We start from the raw sequence: 18,851 nt of genomic DNA, 5'->3' as shown, positions 1-18,851 counted from the left end.
ACAGCAGCAACACTTTTTCACATCTAAGGACATCATATATCTTTTATTCAAAGCATGGTTTTTACCAATAATGACCCTATTTTATAATTTGATATATTTTTCCTTTTGCACAGTTTTGCAGGTTGAAGCGATATGGTCCATATGAAAATATTTTTAGTATGTATTCTTTATAAAGACATTCTCTTATATATCATAGGGCAAATTTAACAAAACCAAAATATTTAATGTCACATATGCTATTATATAACTGAGGGTATATTAAACCCTGTCCCACTCCACAACCCTTTTGGCTGATGAATTTTGGACAACTGTGGCATACTGGTGTATGAAATAGGTATATACAACTCAAATTTTTACATACTGATAATGACAAAGAAAACAATTTTATATAAGCCCCCGATCTCTAAAACATGGAATATTTTGTAAATCATATGGTCTTAAAAAAAAAAAAACAAACAGCAAAGGGTCAGAGTACAGCAGGTAGAAATTTTGCCTTGTTTGCAGTCGACCTGAGTTTGATCCTGGCATCCCATAGAGTCTTCTGGGGCTGCCAGCAGTGATTTCTAAGCACAGAGCCAGAAGTAACCCCTGAGAGCTGCTGGATGTGGCTCCCCTTCCAAAAACATTCTAGCTATAATTCCATATACACACACTAAGAATAAAACAAGTGGGTCTGGGTATATATTGAAAATAGGCTGTAATTCTAGATACCTTATATTATTATGCTATCCTGTGCATCATAGAAATTTCCTATCTATATGAAAGTTATTTCTATACCAATCTCTTGCATCTGTGAATTAAGGCAGTGAAAGAATGCAGATAGGAAGATCAAAATAATATTTCTCTTCAATTTATTGGTAAATGACAATTTGACTCCCCTCTTGTAAAACAAAATTTAACGACTTTGAAAACATGTTTTGCCGTTTAAATAAAATTGTTATTTGTGTATATGGCCCAGAACTTATTTTAAAAGAAAAAACTAGTGACAGATCAATTATCACTAAAATTGTCTAATGACTGACTTAAGTAAAGGCAAATAATTTATTCCTTCAAAAGGGGGGTGGAATTGATCACAATTGTGAATCCATACCTCAACTCTTTTTGTTTTGTTTTGTTTTGTTTTTGAGCCACGCATGGTGGTGCTCAGGGGTTACTCCTGACACTGAAATCACTCCTGGCAGGCACAGGAGACCATATGAAATGCCAGGATTTGAACCACCGTTGGTTCTGGGTCGGCTGTTTGCAAGGCAAACGCCCTACCGCTGTGCTATCTCTCCGGCACCAACTCTTTTTACTTTTTAGATAAGCATAAAGATTTCCTAGTAATCCTAGAATAAATGGTACAGCATATTTATGTATAATTATTACACATCTCAGTAAGTCTAAAACCTGATTTTTTGTTCTTTTGTTTTTTATTTTGGTATTGCCAGGAATTGAACTCAAGGTCTCATACATGCAATGCATGTATACACTCCTAATACCTGAATTTTCCCCCCTCTTTGTCTCATTGAGTGACAGTTGCCATTGTCATCCTGCCAGGGCAAGGATGCAATCAGGAGATTTTCTCTTAGCACCAGTTACCAAATTCTGGCCCCTGTGTGTAGACCAGTGAAAGAGCTATTACCTAATTATTTTACCAGAACTGCTTTTTTTTTTTTTTTTTTTGTAGTGCTCAAGGCTTACTCCTAGCTCTGCATTCAGGGATCCATTCTAGGATCACTAATGGGGTGCCAGGGATCTAACCCGATTGGCTAAGTGGAAAGTCAACAGCCTACTTGCTGTACTATTGGTCTACCACCAAAAAGGGATTTTGTGCTAAAGCATTCATATTCTGGTCTTGAGTAGTCACACAAATATATAAAATGCCTGGGTGAAGTTTCAGGTGGTATCAAGAACCCTGAAACTGGGATTTGCAAACTTGTTCAAATTTGTTAGTACTCATCGTACTCCAACAGAAATTCCTAAATATTATGGGGCTGATAAAACCAGACTCAATAATTTTGCCTTCTGTAACTCAAGAAAGAAGCCAAAAGGAAAACCATAAGATAAAAGCTATTTGGGCCCGGAGAGATAGCACAGCGGCGTTTGCCTTGCAAGCAGCCGATCTAGGACCAAAGGTGGTTGGCTCGAATCCCGGTGTCCCATATGGTCCCCTGTGCCTGCCAGGAGCTATTTCTGACAGACAGCCAGGAGTAACCCCTGAGCACCACCAGGTGTGACTCAAAAACAAACAAACAAACAAAAAAGATAAAAGCTATTTAACAAATTTTAAGTTTTCTATGAAATAGAAGTTAAGAAGTATATTGGTAAAACAGATGCTCATCTACATCAGCTGGAACCTCAAAATCTCTTATATTTAGGAATCTGATAAGGAACACAAATCAAAATGATTAAATCAAAATGTCATTCTTTAAGAACTGTTTGGGTGGCCAGAGTGATAGCACAGTGGCAGGATGTTTTTCTTGTAATACGCAGCCAACCTGGGATGGACCCGGGTTTGATCCCTGCATACCATATGGTCCCCAGCCTGTCAGGAGAGATTTCTGAGTGCAAAGTCAGGAGTAACCCAAGTGCCGCTGGTGTGGGCCCCAACTTCCCAAAAGAATTGTTTGAATAACTGGATTATTTGAATAATCATCATTTTTATGTTCTTAAAATATATCCAAATTCTAATTCCTCAATTTATATCTGAGACTGCATTTTAAAAAGAATGCTAACAGTCTTAACTTTTGGTACATCAGTTCTGAATTATAAAGTCCAGAAAACAATATTTTTGTACATCAGTTCTGAATGATAAACCAGATTTCTACTCATGCTGGAATTGAGGCAAAGAGGAAAATGTTAGAAAGAGAAAAATCAACAATTTTCTCAGTTAATGCTCATATCTGACAGTTTAGTGAAGGCACAGAGAGATATCAAAGCCTAGGTAAGAGATCAATCTTAGACACTCAAAGTATTCCAAAACAAACAGAAAATGTTGCACAGCTGAAATATGTTTTTCCTTTTCCCACACTGCTCTCTGAACTTGCAGAGAGGTAGAATTTGAGAATATGTCATAGAAAAATTCAGTTTGTTTCCAATTAAATTGGTGATTTTTTTCTTCTCTTGATGCCGAGTTTCCAAGGTTTTTGAGGCAATATTGCATGTCAGGTAAAAAAACATAAATCCTTGTGCAACAGCCTGTAGAAGGTGAATGCGTAAGGCACTGCGAGCCCTCTGCCCAAAAGCTGCTCTCTTTTCAGTCTCAAGACCACCTTAGTACCGAGGACCTGGAATGCAAATGTTTTTCTATTTCATTAATTAGATGTCTACAGAAAAAGTGGACACAAATGAAGATGCTTTAAAAAAATGTGACAGAAGATCTGGTCAATGATAAAAATCCAAAAGTTAAAGGAACAGATTAACTTCAAGAAACTGAAATAACTTTATTAAAATTATTTCAGTCCTTGGTATCTAATATTATCAAACCCTGGGGGTATCTACTCTATGATTTTCTACTGCCTATGCCTTCAGGCCTGCTTTAAAACATATCTGGATGGGGGAATTCATGTTTTGTTATAAGTCATTTCTTGCTATCTAATTCAAATAATTTAATTTTGAATTTTGGCTTCTCAAATCAGTCGTCAGTGAAAAGAACCATCCTAAGCGCAACAATCATCTTTGTTTTAGGCACCTGGATTCTCAAAGCCCTCCCTATATTTCAAGGAAAAACAATATCACATACAAATTTCAGAAATTAAGTCAATGTAGTGTTTTCTTTTTCTCATTTATAATGAAAAATAAGAAAACTTATAATATAAAAACAAAAATGGAATTTCACTCTGAAAAGTCACCATTTGAGTTATAAACTACTCAAATCATTTCCCAAGAAACCCATTATTCAGACGATAAATTCTGAAATCATGTTGAAAAGTGAAACATTTATGTAAATCCCTTGAGCACCAAGGACTATAAAAGAGATGGGTAATTTAAAAGTGACAGTTTGCATAGTCTCTGTCAGTCCCTTTGCTGAGCATCTGCATCACCTTTTCTTTTTTTTTTTTTTGGTTTTTCGGACCATACCCATTCGATGCTCAGGGGTTACTCCTGGCTAAACGCTCAGAAATTGCCCTTGGCTTGGGGGGACCATATGGGACGCCGGGGGATTGAATTGTGGTCCTTCCTTGGCTAGTGCTTACAAGGCAGACACCTTACCTCTAGCGCCACCTCTCCGGCCCCTTCCTTTTCAAGTCCCCAGTGAAATTAATTACTATCTGCACTTTTCTTTGTTGTCCTTTTTTGTTTGATTGTTTTTTGGCTGCACTCAGCAGTGCTCAAGGGTTACTTCTGGCTCTGTGCTCAGAAATGACTCCTGGTAGGCATGGGGGACCAGATGGGATGCCAGGGATTGAACCTAGGTCAGCAGCTTGCAAGGCAAACACTCTACCCACTGTACTAGAGCTCCAGCCCCACTAGCTGCACTTTCTTTATGCATGACAAAACTGAGGCTTAGAGAAATTTAATAAGTGACCCAATCCATGTCATGAACTATGTCATGTCCTATCAAATACATAGAAATACGAAATATCTATATTTTTGTTAACGTCAGAAAGTGTAATGGGACAGAATATTTTTGGAGCAAAATATAGTTCATTACTATAAAATATTATCGCTGTCCATTAGTTTAGAGCCGGTTCAATAATGAAGTTGAAAAGTCCAACAGAGTTCCTCAAGCAGACACCCACCCTTTTTATTTTAATGCTCTGACTTGTTTAAATGCACATTTAAACATTTAAAAATAATGGGGGCTGGATTGATAGTACAGCAGTAGGGCGTTTGCCTTTCATTCGATGACCTGGAACAAACCTGAGTTTGATCCCTGGCATCCCATATGGCCCCCTGACCTGCCAGGAGTGATTTCTGAGTGCAGATCCAGGAGTAAATCCTGAGCGCTGCTGGGTATGGCCCAAAAAGAAAACCAACAACAAAGAACATTAAAAATGAGTGTTATTTCAATAATACAATGATTCATTATATCAATGTTAGATTAGTAAATAATTGGTAGAGCTTATTTTAATTTATAATTGAAATAAAAAGTTATTCTCATATTCTCTGCAGTTTAAGATCATCAACATATATTATTTAAACTAGGCAAGAACTCATGTTTACCAGGATAGGATAAATGATTTTGACTAGTTTTCAGAGGTCATGTGAGCCCACAAAACATGATATGGTGCTTGTACTCAAAGTCAAAGGAAAAAGAAAGCTAGTCTGGAATCAAGACATCTCATGTCAAAGTGCGATTTCAATCTTGTTTCCTGAAGGAAAAACTAAACATGAAGGTGTCACGAAATGTAATGGCTGTCATGTTTATGCATTCAAATCAGCAATGATAACTCGAATGTGTTCTGAGGGGGACTGAAACTCAAAAAGAATCTAAAATAAAAATGCATTTGAAGACATCATAATCAAAGTCTAAATATTTGGGACACCAAAGTCAACTATACCTTCTGGGGAACACTTAATGATCATATTTTCATTTCTTTCTTCTACCCATGTGAATAATTAAACCATATGAAATAAACCCCAGACTTCAGTAGTGGTGGAACTCAGAGACTGGAAAGAGACGTTCTGGACACTTCTCACGGCAATAGGATCAGTATGAAACAGCATTCACAAGCTGCGTCTGAAAACAGCCTTCTATACTACCAAAACCAACCAACCAACCAACCAACCAAACAGAAAACCCAAAATGAGCCCAGCCTTTCCCCAGGCAAGAGGGATTTAGCATGCAGAAGACAAATCCCTGGAAAAAAGCAAGCAAGAAAGCCTCCTTCAGTAAGGTAACAGCTCATTGACCTTTGGGAGCTTGAAGATTTATACTAGTGTCACCAAAAAGTAATATTTTACAAAACCCAATAAAAATGATTCCTCTCCTACCAATAAAGGTTCATTTTTAATATAGAAAGCACATTGAGGAGACGTCTGTCAGAATACAGTAGGATATGAATGCATCCTTAGTTTAAGAAGGCTTCTGATTCCAACAGTAATATCCCAGTGTATGGAAGACAGGTGCTACTCTTTACCCACTCTGAGAGGCTGACTGATGATGCAGATTCCAAAGGCTCCTGAGCACTCACTAGTCCCTGTCTGTTCTCTTCTCCTTCTCTGCAATGACAGACATCTCCGTGGCAAGCATTTTTGAATCTTCAAGCCCCAAACCATGGAATTCTCACAGATGAGAGCTTGTAAATGCCCCTCACAAAATGACCCTGCCAAATTAGAGGTGTGAAAATGGTGATTCAAGTTCTTGGCTTATCTGACTAGTAATTCACCATTACACACTCAGCACACTGCTCTGTCATAGCTACCTGAAAATAGATTCTCTGGGATTTGGGGCTTTAATCAGGAAATCATCAGCGAAATTTTTTTTTTTTAAGGCAGTTAAAGTCAAAGTCAAAGTAATCTATAGCCGCAATAATAGGATGACTGGTTTGGGAGCTTGGGAAGGAAAACTACTATAAATGTATCCTGTTCAAAAATCTATGAGGCTCAGAAAAAATTTTCTATAAAAATCATCCTTAAGTAAATGATTTTGAACCAAAAGTGGTTTCTTCAGCAACAGCTCATACTTATTAGCTTATATTAAGAAATACTAGTCATTTTGGATGAATACACTTGAATAATTTTATCAACAATAGTCATCAAATAAGCCTCAAGATGGGGGGAAAAGGGGCAAAAATTTAACTTCTGAGTCCATGAAATTCTTTGTCTGCATATATATGTATTTGCTTGTTTTTCAAGGTTAAAATTGTTGACCAGTTAAAAAAAAGGTAAAAAAAAAAAATGATGTCTTTCTGTTTCCCTTTATGCCATTTTCTTTCTTTTTTAATAGTTCAGAGATCTTTTATTTTTTTAAAAAAGCGGCTCTCAAGGGGGCTGGAGCAATAGTACAGTGGTAAGGTGTTTACCTTACATGCAGCTGACCCGGGGCAGACCCAGGTTTGATCCCAGGTATCGCATATAGTCCCAAGCCTGCCAGGAGTAATTTCTGAATGCAGAACAAAGAAGAAGCCCTGAGTGCTGCCAGGTGTAGCCCCAAAAATAAAGCCCAAAAAAGTGTCTTTTATACCATGAATTATGAGGATTAGGTTCCAGCAGCTCAGGCTCCTTTCTATTGATTCTCACAAAGTGTGCTTCTCTGGGTGGAGCAGGCTGGCACTTCAACTGAATCCAAGTCCCTTTCCCTTTGGCTTCCTTCTTTTCGGTTTACCTTTACTTGCTTCCAGAAGCTGTCTTGACTTTTAGAGTGCTTAATATGCTAACTATGAACATTAATTCTCATGGCAAAAAAAATAAAATTGCTCTTTACTTGTTTGTTTACAACAATGCCAACAGCATGCTGGATAACATTGTAGATTCTTCAAGTTTTTCCATGGTAACATTTGTGGGGCATTCCTTACCAAATGGTGCTCATTCTCTTTATGTCTATAATATCACCTTTTTTGTAAATCTGCATGTATGTTTATGCCATTTTCTTAAGCAAAGTACAACTAAGCAACTGCTTTTCTGTACTGCTATGTATGGAATTACAAAAGTAGGGTTGAGGTGACAGCTCAGGGGCAAGGTTACTGCTTTGCCTGGTCTGACATCACACCGGTGCAGCTGTGGAGGGCCCTGGCACTACTGGGTACCCTAGAGCAGGGGTCTCAAACTCGCGGCCTGTGGGCCGTGCGGCCCGCCGTACATTTTGTGGCCCTGCCCTAAAGGAATCATTTTTTGTTTTGTTTTAGTTGTTTGGGTCACACCCCAATGTACAAGGCTTACTACTGACTTTGTACTCAAGGATCATCCCGACTTTGCCTCCTGTGGCCCCCAGGTAAATTGAGTTTGAGACCCTTGCCCTAGAGCCTCCCCAAGTACCACTACCACAGGAATCCCTGGCCAGGTGGCCAGCCAAGAATCACGGAGAGAGACCCCCTAGCATTTGAGGCCTGCTTGGAAGGGGCCCCCATCTCATTAATTTTTCCAAAAAGAAGAAAACAAAAACACCTATAAAAATTTTATCTGACATAATTATTGGCTCACTATTTCTGTGGCAGTTAAACTAACATCATGGTATCAAACAAGACGATTCAAATACCCTGATTAACTGAGTTACTGACGCTGATTCCAGCCATTTGGTTCTGCCCTTGTGTGTGATACAGAACACTGAGCTTCCTTCTGGGTTATGGGGAGCACTAGATTCTCAAGGCAGTGCTTGAACTGTCATTAATATGAAGTGACAGGAACAGCATCATCTATAGGGAGCAGGGGAAGGACAAGACCATGCACTGAACCTTTGTCCCTGAAGCGCTACTAAAAGATTCTGGAACTAATCAAAAGCACATGCTGCTGAGTCAGTCAGTACCTGCCAGAAATCCTGATCAGAAGATGAGACAAAGAAAAAAAATTACATTGTTTGATTATGCAAATCAAATATATATATATATACATATCTTAAACTTATATATCTCTTAAATACATAGAGAACCTGTTAAGACTTGCATTAAATTACCGAGTATCTGGAAATATAAAATAAGAAACATAAATGTCTTAGATATTACCTTCTAGATACACTGAAACGAAACAAAACTGATTCCGAGGGGCCGAAGCGATAGCACAGCAATAGAGAATTTGCCTCGCAAGCAGCTGCCCAAGACAGACCTCGGTTCGATTTTCAGCGTTCCATATGGTACCCCTCCCCCTGGTCATGGATGATTTCTGAGTGCATAGCCAGGAGAAACCCCTGAGCATCACTGGGTGTGGGCCCCCCACAAAAAAAAAGAGAGAGAGAAAACTGATCCCGAAACTTCCCTCAAATTAAACTTAAAACTGCAGAAAAACCCAATTATAAACGCACACACACACACACACGCACACACACACACACACACACACTCACACACACACACACACACACACACACAATCCAGAACCAAAATAAAAATAAAAGAACCCACCCAGAACCATGAACAATTTATCCTGTTTCTTAAAAACAAAACAAAACACATTTTTGATATGGGTGCCGAAGTATTTCTTTAAAGTTTTTCTCTAGGTTTTCTTGCCATTGTTTCATGGGTAAATTATTTTAAGATGGTGACAAATTTGTTCCTGTACCACCCTATCAACATATAAGCAACAAGCCCAAATAAATTCAGAGGGTTAGTAATTATTCTGAGGAAAAAACTTAGAATCAGCTCTCAAAAAATATGGTATAAGGAATGACATACTAGCCATGTCTGTAATAAAACATCAGGTAAAAAAATGCTATTAGACTGCATTTGATGAAGCAGATTAGGTTAGTTAATTTAGCTGGCTATCACTGCAAATTATTGTCAAGTATCACATAGTTTAACATATTTTCCTTGACTAATGAAAATCATTAGGTGTAAAATGAAATTTGACCTAAACTCACCAGACTTCTCAAGCCAAGCTTAATATAGTAACCTGATAAAAGTTCCTGATAAATGGGGCTGGAGCGATAGTGCAGTGGCCAGAGTACTTGCCTTGTATGTATGTGGCGAACCCAGGTTTGATCCCTGGTTTCCTATATGGTTCCCTGAGCTCAGAGCCAGGAGTAAGCACTGAGCACTATCTGGTGTTATCCCCAAACCAAAACAAATAATTTTTCATAGAAAAATATATGTTATTTAGCAATTTACAAACTGAAGAATAGATTGATGTGACTTCTTAAATAATTTAACACAAAAGGATGAGATAGATATGGTGAGAGAACAGCTCAGATATGAGAAAATCAAACCAGAATGTGTTTGTGTCTCTCCCTATCCCCCCATCTATTTACAGCACAGATGTGTTAGCTTTTGGGGTCACATCTAGGGAGGCTCAGGGGTTACTCCTGGCTCTGCACTCAGGAAACACTCCTGGTGGTGCTTGAGGGACTATATGGGGTAATAGAGATAGAACCCAGGTTGGCCTCATGGAAGGCAAGTGCCTTCCCCACTATACTATAGATCTGGTGAAGTAAATATTTTTGATTCTCAATTCACATACTTCAGCATAAGACCTACTGATCAAATACAAAGACACTCAAAATAGAAATGCCTTGCAAAATATTTCAGAGACCAAAGCCAGATAATCTTAGTAGTGTGTCCAAAAGCACTAAAACTGTTATTTTTTTTTTTTTTTTTTGGTTTTTGGGCCACACCCCACGTTGCTCAGGGGTTACTCCTGGCTGTTTGCTCAGAAATAGCTCCTGGCAGGCACGGGGAACCATATGGGACACCGGGATTCGAACCAACAACCTTTGGTCCTGGATCAGCTGCTTGTAAGGCAAACGCCACTGTGCTATCTCTCCGGGCCCTAAAACTGCTAATTTTTAAGAAGTGAGAAAAAAATGAGAAAATTAAAAAAAATTTTTTTTTGTTTTTGGGCCAAAGCTAACTGTGGTAAGGAGGTCATTTCTGGCAGGCTTAGGGGACTCTATGGGGTGCTAGAAATTGAACCTGGGATAGCCATGTACAAGGCAAGTACCTTACCTATTGTACTATCTCTCTGGCCCATTAAAATTTTTTTTAAACAAAAGAGATGAAGAAAAAAATGAGACTAAATGGGGCCAGAGAGATAGCATGAAGGTAAGGCATTTGCCTTGCATGCAGATGGTCAGTGGTTCCAAACCTGGCATCCCATATGGTCCCCGAGCCTGCCAGGAGTGATTTCTGAGCATAGAGCCAGGAGTAACCCCTGGGCGCTGCCGACTGTGACCCGAAAATCAAAAAAAAAAAAAAAAAAAAAAAAAAGACTAAAACTAGAAAACTATTACAGGTGTCAAGATTTCCTGAAATGTGTATCAGTGCCTAAACTCACTCTGTAATAGAATTATCTTCTAAATTGTTTGCTCCTCTCTGAGTTGACTCTAAAAGTACCTCACAAAAATGATGCTATGTTAAGCATGCAATCAATCAATATCCGAAAAAGTAAACAGTTTAGCTTGTAACTTCCTTTATGATCTTGATTATAAAAGAGGCAATTTTTCAAATATAGATTAGAGTGTTGCTCTTAAGAGCCATCTAGGGGCCAGAATGCTAGTACAGAGATACGGCATTTGCCTTGCTTGTGGACAACCCGGGTTCTACCTCCTGTATCCCATGTGGTTCTTTGAGCTCTACCAGGAGTAATCCTTGAACACAGAACCAGGAGTAAGCCCTGAACACTGCCAGGTTTATCGCTACTTCCTCTCCCCCAAAAAGCAAATATTTCTTCCTCTAAGCAGTTCATAACTAATTTATCTTCTAAACTGAAGGAAAGAGGAAGGAAAATGGATGGGAGGGAGGGAGAAGAAGAGAGAGGGAGAGAGAGAGAGAGAGAGAAAGAAAGAGAAAGAGAGAGATAAACATATACCCCAACACTACATATGATCCTTTAAACCCCACTGGAGCAAGTTCTGAGCATAGTGGTTATGGTTATCTGGTCAATCCCCTCCACCCCACACAAATAAAAAGAAGCCATGTTAGTTTTTTATGAAATTTCTGATCCTCCTATATTAAATTTGCTACAATAACCAAAATCTTTATTGGAACAGAAAATTGTGCTAATATTTTTACAAAAATAATTTTAGAAACCAGAACTTTTCATTTTAAAGAAGACAAAGAACAATCCCAAATAAAACAATAAAATCTAGAGTTGAGTAAGCACTGGTCAATATCATAATTACCAAATGAAGAATTGCATACATGTCAAAAATCCCTGAAAAAGGGCCGGAGCAGTGGTGCATGTGGTAGGGCATTTGCCTTGCATGTGCTGACCTAGGACGGACCACGGTTCAATCCCCCGGTGTCCCATATGGTCCCCCAAGCCAGGAGCGATTTCTGAGTGCGTAGCTAGGAGTAATCCCTGAGTGTCACCAGATGTGGCCCAAAAAAACAAAAACAAAAAAAAAACAACAAAAAATCCCTGGGGGAAAAAACACTAGTAAACTGTGCAAACACTGAGTAAATTTTGCACTCATTGCTCTATATGGTGTGAAAGCAGGAGGTCAGAGAGATTGCTGGAGGAAGTGCCTGCTACGCTGTGTTAAGAACCCTCTTTTATCTCTGGAACTCTACAGTTTCCCCAGCACTGGCAGGTATAGGTAGCCTACCCCGCAACCCCCAGTTCTGCTAAGGAGGCACAAAACATAGAAAACAGTACAGAAACTGCTTTCTTAGACTTCATAGCCAAGACAACTCATGAAGACATAAAACAGAGATAAACAATTTCAAATATTATTTAAGAAGTATCAACTTGACTCCAAAACAAGATTTGAAAAATACATTCACCAGGAATTAATATAGGACTTAAAGGAAGCACTGGGAAAGAGATTAAATATAATTATTACCTGGACAGAAGAGAAATATGTGCATTCTCTGATAAGGGAACAGTGGTCACGGGGCCCAATTCTACATTTGTATTTGGGGGCAGGGGAGAGGGTTAGTGGGTCACAGGGGTTACTCCTGGCTCTGCACTCATCAATCACTCTGGAGGGCTTAAGAGACCATATGGGGTGCTCGAAATTGAACTCTGGTTGGCCATGTGCAAGCTGAGTGCCTTACTTGTGATATTATCTCTCCGGCCCTTCAATTCTACATTCTCTGCTTGCCCATCTATATGGATACTCCTCTATTTTCTTTTATGCCCTTTCTAACATGATATATGCTATTAGAAAGTCAATTTTCATATACTTGTCTTTGGCATCAGTCATATTTTCAAACACTATATATATATATCGATAGTACTAACACTTGACTGTTATATTCTAATTTTTTCAGAATTATGTCTCGGTGCCGAAAAATTTACACCTAAACTAAGTACCTTCTGAGTGGAGCAGTACTGCCAAGCTTGTCTCCAGAGGCAGGTGGGGACTATGTTTTTGTATTGCATTTTACCAAGGTATTTATTTAAAAGTGGTCATTAGAAAAATGCAAAACCTACTGAAACAAAAAGGTGGAATTCATTCATCATGCAGAAATAGCACATTTTAGTATTCAGTTGAGAGAGAATACAGTGAACACACAGGAAAGAAATTAGACAGCATGTAAGAAACTTGAGTTAGCACTGAGTGTTTTATACTTGGGAATGCGCTAGGAGTGGAAATTACACTCAGAACATGAGAATTTGCTATTTCCACTTACACATATTCTCTGTAGTTTTTCTGCATGGTTTTAGATCAGAATAATACAGATGACTGACTTTTCATGCCAGTATATAGTTCTTTAGTGACAAAAAATTTTAATTAGATAAACCAATTTTACTCAATTATTGACTACAACAGGTCATCTCTGATTCAATTCCCAATTTCAAATAGGGTCCCCTGAGTACTGCCATGAGTCACTCCTGAGCAGAGCCAAGAACAGCCCCTGGGCACCAATCATACCCCCACAGTCCCTTGCCCCCAAAATATTATTGATGAATGGAGGCTCACATCAAAGAATGTTATTAACTAGTTGATTTTTTTTCCCAAAAAAACATCACATCTTGAGGCCGGAGAGATAGTATGGAGGTAGGGTGTTTGCCTTGCATGCAGAAGGACAGTGGTTCAAATCCCGGCATCCCATATGGTCCCCTGAGTCTACCAGGAGCGATTTCTGAGCGTAGAGCCAGGAATAACCCCTGAGCGCTGCTGGGTGTGACCCAAAAACCAAAAAAAAAACCACAAAAACAAAACAAAACAAAAAAAAAAAAAACCAAACCAAACCAAACAAGAAAACATCTTCATCACTGTGTGTCCCAAGAGTTCGACAAGGCTGTTCATTAGAAAACATCACATCTTTTCTGAGTGCCAGGGATCTCCAAACACAAAATGACAAAATATGTGTCACAAAAACACACCAAAAAAAATCACACACACCAAAAAGTGACACAAATAAACTTAAGACAGGGGTGTGACCCCAGCCCTAGACACTCTGAAATCAGAGTCAATCTTCAGTGATCCCTCACTAAGACAAGCCTTTAGCATCCAGAACAAAACCACCAAAAATGCTCAAACCAGTGCCAGGAATAGGAACCTAGGTCTCTCCTCAAATCTATACTTCAATGCCCTTTCCTTCTCATCCTTTTTGTTTTTATTTCTGAATGTGTGACCTTGACTAAAAGGATATCTGGCTAGGCCAGAATCACTGTGCTCCTTTCATGGGAAAGGTAATTTAAGGCACCTGAGCCTTGGCTGGGAGAAATTGAATCTAGTTCCCTGTTCTTTCTACTCTTGCAGAAGCCCTTTAGCACTTCTAGCTTCCATCCCCTTACCCAAGCACCATCACTTCATGTAGCCCAGGACTCCCACATGCCTACAAGGCTCATTTCCAGCAAGACCGACCCCTACTCAGTTGGACCCTCTTGTGATCCTGCCTTTTCCTTCCATTTCATGACTTTCTTTGCAATATCATCCTTAATCATTTTCTCAGTCTTGGCTCGCTCTTCTCTCTGGTATGCTTTCTTCCTTCTCCTCAAAATTGATCTTTTACTTTTCTTTCTGACCCTGTGTAATAGTCTCCTTTTCCTTTTGATGATTTTAGCCTGAAAGGAAAAACATGTTTACCTGATTGTTTTCTGCATTTATATGACTACCTTCTAGGTTTAAGAATTATGTATGACTTATCCAGGTATAAAATAGAGAACTGAAAAGTAAATTCATTGTCAATTTTGGAGTTTTTTTTTCCATCACTTATAGTGAAGGCACGAATAAGGACTGGAATACTCTAGTTCAGGTTATTGGCGCATGTCAGCAAAGACTAAGGAAGGTCAAGTCAGATGTTTCCATCCGAAAAGCAGATGGAATACTGGGGCGATTGTTAACCTGTATGACTGAATTAAAATTAAATTGAAATTGAAATTAAATTTAAAATTCAAATTCAAATTCAAATACCAATATAAACTGAATTAGTCTTTTATGTAGGAAGCAGGACACTCTATACCTTAGGGAGAGAAATATAGACGAGCCTTTTGCTTCGTTTTTATCTAGAAAAGTAGCTTGAAGGTACTTATAGTCCGTCCCCCCCCAGTTAATAACATTTAAAAAATGGGTAATCAAATACCTGCAAATTCTAGAGAAAAAAATTTTTTAGTAAACAGGATATTTAACAATTAGATAGTCAATTATGGGATAGACATACAATATATACATATATGCTAAATTTGTTAAATATTTATTTTTGCTCACCTTTCCATCAAAGCGTTTTATTATATATTGATCCAAGCCCAAGTCTGTTAAAAGAAAAAATAAAACTTTAGTCCCTGATTACAACTAAGGAGAATTCTATAACAGCTTCCAGCTTCAGCTTCAATCAATCAATTGTAATATATGGCTTAGTCACAACAGACATAAAAGGTCACAGGAAGGAAAATGTGTCCCATTTTCAGACTTAGCGTGCCACTGTTAGGAGACCAATCAGGGTTAGAGTAATAACACAGCGGGGGGTGAAGGGGAAGAAATTACCTTATTTTTTTTTCAAATGAGAGGGAATACTGGACATTATACATCTGAAGAAGAGCTCAGGCCCAAGATAGAAAAAGGAACTTACAAAATTCAATAACAAAAAAACCACCATATAAAGGGGAGAAGAGTTTCACTAAGACCCGGAGTTGGCCAACACACACCTGACAAAAATGCTTATTATTTGGGAAAGGCAAATCTAAGCAATGAGGGACAACCTCACACTGTGACAATGACCAACAGCAAAAGGTCAGAAAATAGTTCTGGCAGGGAAGCACAGAAATAGGAGCCCTCAGTCACTGTTGGTGGGAATGTAAATTATCTGGCTTCTACAGAAAACATCATAGGGATTTCTCTAACATCATAAATGAATTTACCACAAGAACCAGGAATTCCTTCTTTCATTTTGGGACCACACCCAGTGATGTCTAGGGTTCACTCCTGACTGCTCTCAGGAATTATTTCTGGAGGGCTCAGGAGACCCTATGGAGCACCAGGGACTGAACCCAGGCCAGCTGTGTGCAAGGCAAGCACCCTCCCTGTCCTGCTCTCACTTCAGCCCCTGGAAGCTAGGAATTCCAGGCCTAGATATCCAAAGAAAATGAAAACACTAGTTAAAAAAAGACATATGCATGTTCATTGGGATGTTATTTACCGTAGTACCCGAGTACTCAACAACAGATGAACAGATAGAGCAAGGGTGGTATAGACACAGCAAAGAAAAAATAAAATAAAATCTTGTCTTTGGCAACAACACTGATGGGACTGACATGAATCATGCTTAGAGAAATCGGTCAGAAGGAGCAAACTAGGTTATCAGCTGACCACAGTCAAACAAGAGTCCCAACAACAACAAGCTAGTACAACCCAATTATGGTGATATGAAAGGGAAGAAGGAGCAGGGAGCAATGGGGGTACTCTAGCAGAGGCTGTGTGGTGTTGCAACAATGCACCCATTAAACCCTGCCAGGTATAGTATTATAAACCATAGGGCTTAAAAAAAGATGGTGGAGGGGAGACCCAGAAACTGGAGGGAATACAAAGGACAAGGGTGAAGGATAATAGTATTTTTTTGGTGGCTGTGGTATGGCAACATATATTTTGAGGAGGTGTGAAATTGCATCCCTCAACATACAGTTGTATAAACTAGCATTGATACAATTAAAAATTACTAGAAGTGAACTTAAGAAACGGGTCACAGATTGGGAGACAACAGCTACAATGGATAGAACAGATTTCAATGCGGGGGCTTTTGTCTTTTCTTTTTGTTAGTTTTGTTTTCAGGACACATGCTATTAGTGCTGGCTCTGTACTTGAGGGTCAAGAGTCATTTCTGGGGTGCTCAGGAAACCCATGCCATACCAGGGATCAAACTCAGGTCTCCCTCATATATAAATCATGTGCTCTGCTCCATTATCTCCATTGCAGTTTCTTTCTGGCATGCTGACTATTTTATAAAGTTTTTTGTTAATCAAAAGAATTAAAAGAAAAATAAGTTCAAAAAAATAAAGAGGCAATTCATAGATACAGCAATTGTCAATAAACAGAGAGAGACCCCAAGAGTTACTCATAAAATGCAAAATCACAAAAATCACAAAAGTCAAATAATTCCTTGTTATTTGTTAAAAATTTAAGTCTAACAATAGCATGTGCTAATTGAAATACAGAGGATTAAACTTCTACAAGTTCCCAGAGAGAGTATGAATTAGTGTAATTTCTCTGGAAATAAATTTGGCAAATTTAAGAAGAACATATACTAAGGAGACAGTAAAAAGATAATTTCCTGATATGGGTTGAAAAAACATTTTGCAAATATGCATTGGATTTAGACTATGTTTTTTGCTTGTTTGGGGCCATACCAGGCAGAGTTTAGGGTTATTCCTGGCTCTCTGCTCAGAAATTTCTCCTGGCAGGCTTGAGGGACCAAATGGGATGCTGGGGATTGAACCTGGGTTAGCTGTGTGCAAGGCAAGTGCCCTCCCCACTGTGCTATCTATCACTCAGCCCTCCTTAGACTATTTCTAAGACATACAGAAGAATGCCCACTAACGTGATTTCCATGACCTCCATGGAAAATTCCTTAACTTCAGACTTAGCCAATATGCTTTGCCAATGCTGTAGTCAAATGAGAGTTATAAATAAATTCTTCAAAGGGACTTCTGAGGTTAGCTTGCCTTTTTTTTTTTTTCTTTTTTCTCTTTTGCCACACCTGACGGTATTCAGGGTTCAATCCTGGCTCTATACTCAGGAAATAACTTCTGACAGTTTCAAGGGACCACATTGGATGCCAGGTATCAAACCTGGGTCTGCTACATGCAAGGCAAATGCTCTACCCACTGTGCTACTCTACCCCCACCCCCGTTAACTCTTTTTAACTAAGATTAAAAAGACATACATTGGCGTGGTGGTGCTAGAGGTAAGGTGTCTGCCTTGCCAGTGCTAGCCTAGGACGAACCACGGTTCGATCCCCCAGCGTCTCATATGGTCCCCCAAGCCAGGAGTGACTTCTGAACGCATAGCCAGGAGTAACCCCTGAGCGTCACTGGGTGTGGCCCAAAAACCAAAATAAATAAATAAATAAATAAATAAATAAAATAAAAAGACATACATTAACAATAGGGTGAATATGATTATTGCATGAATCTACAGAGTTTAGGTAATGTGCAGAAAAAAACTGAAATGTCACACAATGAGAACCCCAGTCTTATCTGACTTTCGGGACTTACGCTCTGGTTGTTTTTCATTGGGGGTGATGGATCGCACAAAATCTTCTGGAGTCATGAACACCTCAGATTCACCTGGTTCACTGATTACTTTCAAGGTGGCAAAATAGCGAAAGATTTTGTCTGGTGTAGAATATGCTCGAATCCTATTCTCATACTCCATCACCTACCATTAGAAAGTTACCGTGTTACTAAAACGAATATTAGTTTTAAATAAAAAAAGCTCCACAGAATATTACTATATGAAGCAATTCTCACTTAGATATATTTGCTCTTTTTATGTTGAGGACTTTCTATTGGATACTTTTTCTGAAACCATGCAATATATATATTAGAACAAAATTTTAATTTCAGAAACTGCTTAATCTTTTTTCCCCAATATTCCCAATTACATGAGGCAACGCTCATGTAAACTTTTGATTGAAAATACTCTGAAAATTCTTTTTTGTGGGGGGTGCACAAAAAAGTTTTTCTCTGGGGTACTCCTGTCTCTGCACTTAGGAATCACTCTTGGCAGTGTTCAAGGGAACCATAGGAGATGCCAGGGATTGAACCCAGGTTGGCCACATGCAAGGCAAACACCCTCCCCACTGTACTATCCCTCCAGCAAAAATCTTCTAATTTCTTAAATCACCAAAAGCTACAAAAGCTGGAAAACATAATTGAAGAGTTGTAAAGATCTT

The 18,851-nt window shown here is 38.8% G+C and overlaps 1 protein-coding gene across 1 annotated transcript in view; it reads right to left on the bottom strand.

Moving 5' to 3' along the window:
* The window catches only part of MICU1 (mitochondrial calcium uptake 1), a 129,740-nt gene that overhangs the window by 80,780 nt on the left and 30,109 nt on the right, over positions 1 to 18,851 (bottom strand). The window contains exons 4-5 of the mRNA XM_049789267.1: positions 18,172 to 18,334; positions 15,173 to 15,216 (exon numbers count right to left, since the gene is read on the bottom strand). Of these exons, the coding sequence (XP_049645224.1) occupies positions 15,173 to 15,216; positions 18,172 to 18,334 (207 nt within the window). The remainder of the gene's footprint in view (positions 1 to 15,172; positions 15,217 to 18,171; positions 18,335 to 18,851) is intronic.

Source organism: Suncus etruscus, chromosome 15 (assembly GCF_024139225.1).
Source record: "Suncus etruscus isolate mSunEtr1 chromosome 15, mSunEtr1.pri.cur, whole genome shotgun sequence".
NCBI lineage: Eukaryota > Metazoa > Chordata > Mammalia > Eulipotyphla > Soricidae > Suncus > Suncus etruscus.
The sequence above is the reverse complement of the archived record's forward strand: the minus strand, read 5'-3'. Positions and strand labels throughout refer to the sequence as shown.